Source organism: Orycteropus afer, unplaced genomic scaffold (genome assembly GCF_000298275.1).
Source record: "Orycteropus afer afer isolate SDZICR_OR568_19922 unplaced genomic scaffold, OryAfe1.0 scaffold00612, whole genome shotgun sequence".
NCBI lineage: Eukaryota > Metazoa > Chordata > Mammalia > Tubulidentata > Orycteropodidae > Orycteropus > Orycteropus afer.
Window position 1 is genome coordinate 205695 of NW_006922199.1, and position 1530 is coordinate 207224.

General features: G+C 40.8%; 1 protein-coding gene across 1 annotated transcript in view; it reads right to left on the bottom strand.

The window, feature by feature from the left end:
- ERCC3 (ERCC excision repair 3, TFIIH core complex helicase subunit) overlaps positions 1-1530 on the bottom strand; it is a 218454-nt gene that overhangs the window by 198491 nt on the left and 18433 nt on the right. The window contains exon 8 of the mRNA XM_007956396.1: positions 340-654. Coding sequence (XP_007954587.1) covers positions 340-654 — 315 coding nt within the window. The remainder of the gene's footprint in view (positions 1-339; positions 655-1530) is intronic.

A 1530-nucleotide genomic window follows, 5' to 3' on the forward strand; every position in this document is an offset into this window, starting at 1 on the left:
TGCATTGTGGTAAACTGTGGTCAATGACATGAGACAAAGTATATGTGAACTGCTGTATGGAAAGTGAATTTGCTCTGTAAATCTTCACCCAAATTGCAATAAATTAAAAAAAAAAAAAAAGAAATGACTACTCTGGGTCAGTGATTAAGAAATGTGTGAATTTATATAGCCATCTTCCCCCCACTTCCACTGTACACACACTTAAGAATCATTTAAAACGTTATCCAGCAAGTCTTTCCAGAAAGAAGGGACTGTCCACATAGCAGTCACTCCCCAACCCAAGAACTAGAAATTAATTATCATACAGTGGGTGGGTAGCCCAGTGCCCAGCCTGCTGACCTGGTATGGTATGGACTTCATCCAGGATCATGAGGCCCCACTCCTGAGTTTTGAGCCACTCCATGACACGTTCAGCTTCCCAGGACCTTTTGGTGGTATGACCCAGCATGGAGTAGGTGCTGATGGCAACAGAGCATCCTATAGGTTTGTCCTTGGCATCAGAGGTAAAGCGGCAGATCTGGCTGTCATCAATGGTGGACCACATCTTGAACTGGGCTTTCCACTGCTCCACAGACACAGCTGAGTTGCCTAGCACCAAGCAGCGCTTTCGAACAGTGCATGCAGCAGTCACTCCAACCAGGGACTTCCCAGCACCTAGGAGAAACCATAGAATGGTCCTGAATAGATGAACTCATTAGCATACATACAAATCTAGGCAGATTACTTGCCATAATCCTCAAGCTGGTACCTGTGAGGCACTTAATGCCCCCAGAATGTTTTCCTCTTTATAAAAAGGAAAGATGTCCACTTCAAAGACATATGTAAGAATTAAAAGCAACAATAACATTTAAACACTTCTCTCATGTCAGCCTCTATTATAGCGTTTTACATGCATCTCACTTAAACATTGAAATCTCAAAGCAACTCAGTAATAGACATACTATTACTACCATCCAAAATATTAAAGCCAAGTCAGGGCCTTGTCCAAGGTCGAGCAAAGAAATGTTGCTAAGGCATAGCCTCTAGCACAGAGCCTGAACACAGTAGTCATTCAATAAAAGAAAGCTGTTATTATTACCTAGTAAATCAGGCTGAGAACTCAGGGATGCAATAAGTGTATGTACAAAGAAAAAGAAAATGAAATTCTAGGAGGTTCCAAGTTCACTACCATCCATTATCTAAAGGTAAAGATAAAAATCAAGCTACTCCCCTAAAACAGTGATTCTTTCTTTACCAAAGGTATGCATTAGAATAACTCATATTTTTGTTGTTCTAGAAAAGTAAAACTTTCCTATGCTTGTTTCCTTTACTATATTTAGTTCAACTTCCTTTTGCATCTAAATTAAGTAATGAGGGGTGGGAGGGGCAGGGAGGGAACTCTGTTAGACAGAAAGAGATAAATACTGATTTGGGTGAAGAGAAGGGCAAGGTACCAAATGTGAGCGACCAATATGGCAGCATTGAGGATGAGAAAGACATAGAGAGGTACATGGGAAGTACAGACAACAAATATGAACCCTTTTGCATATA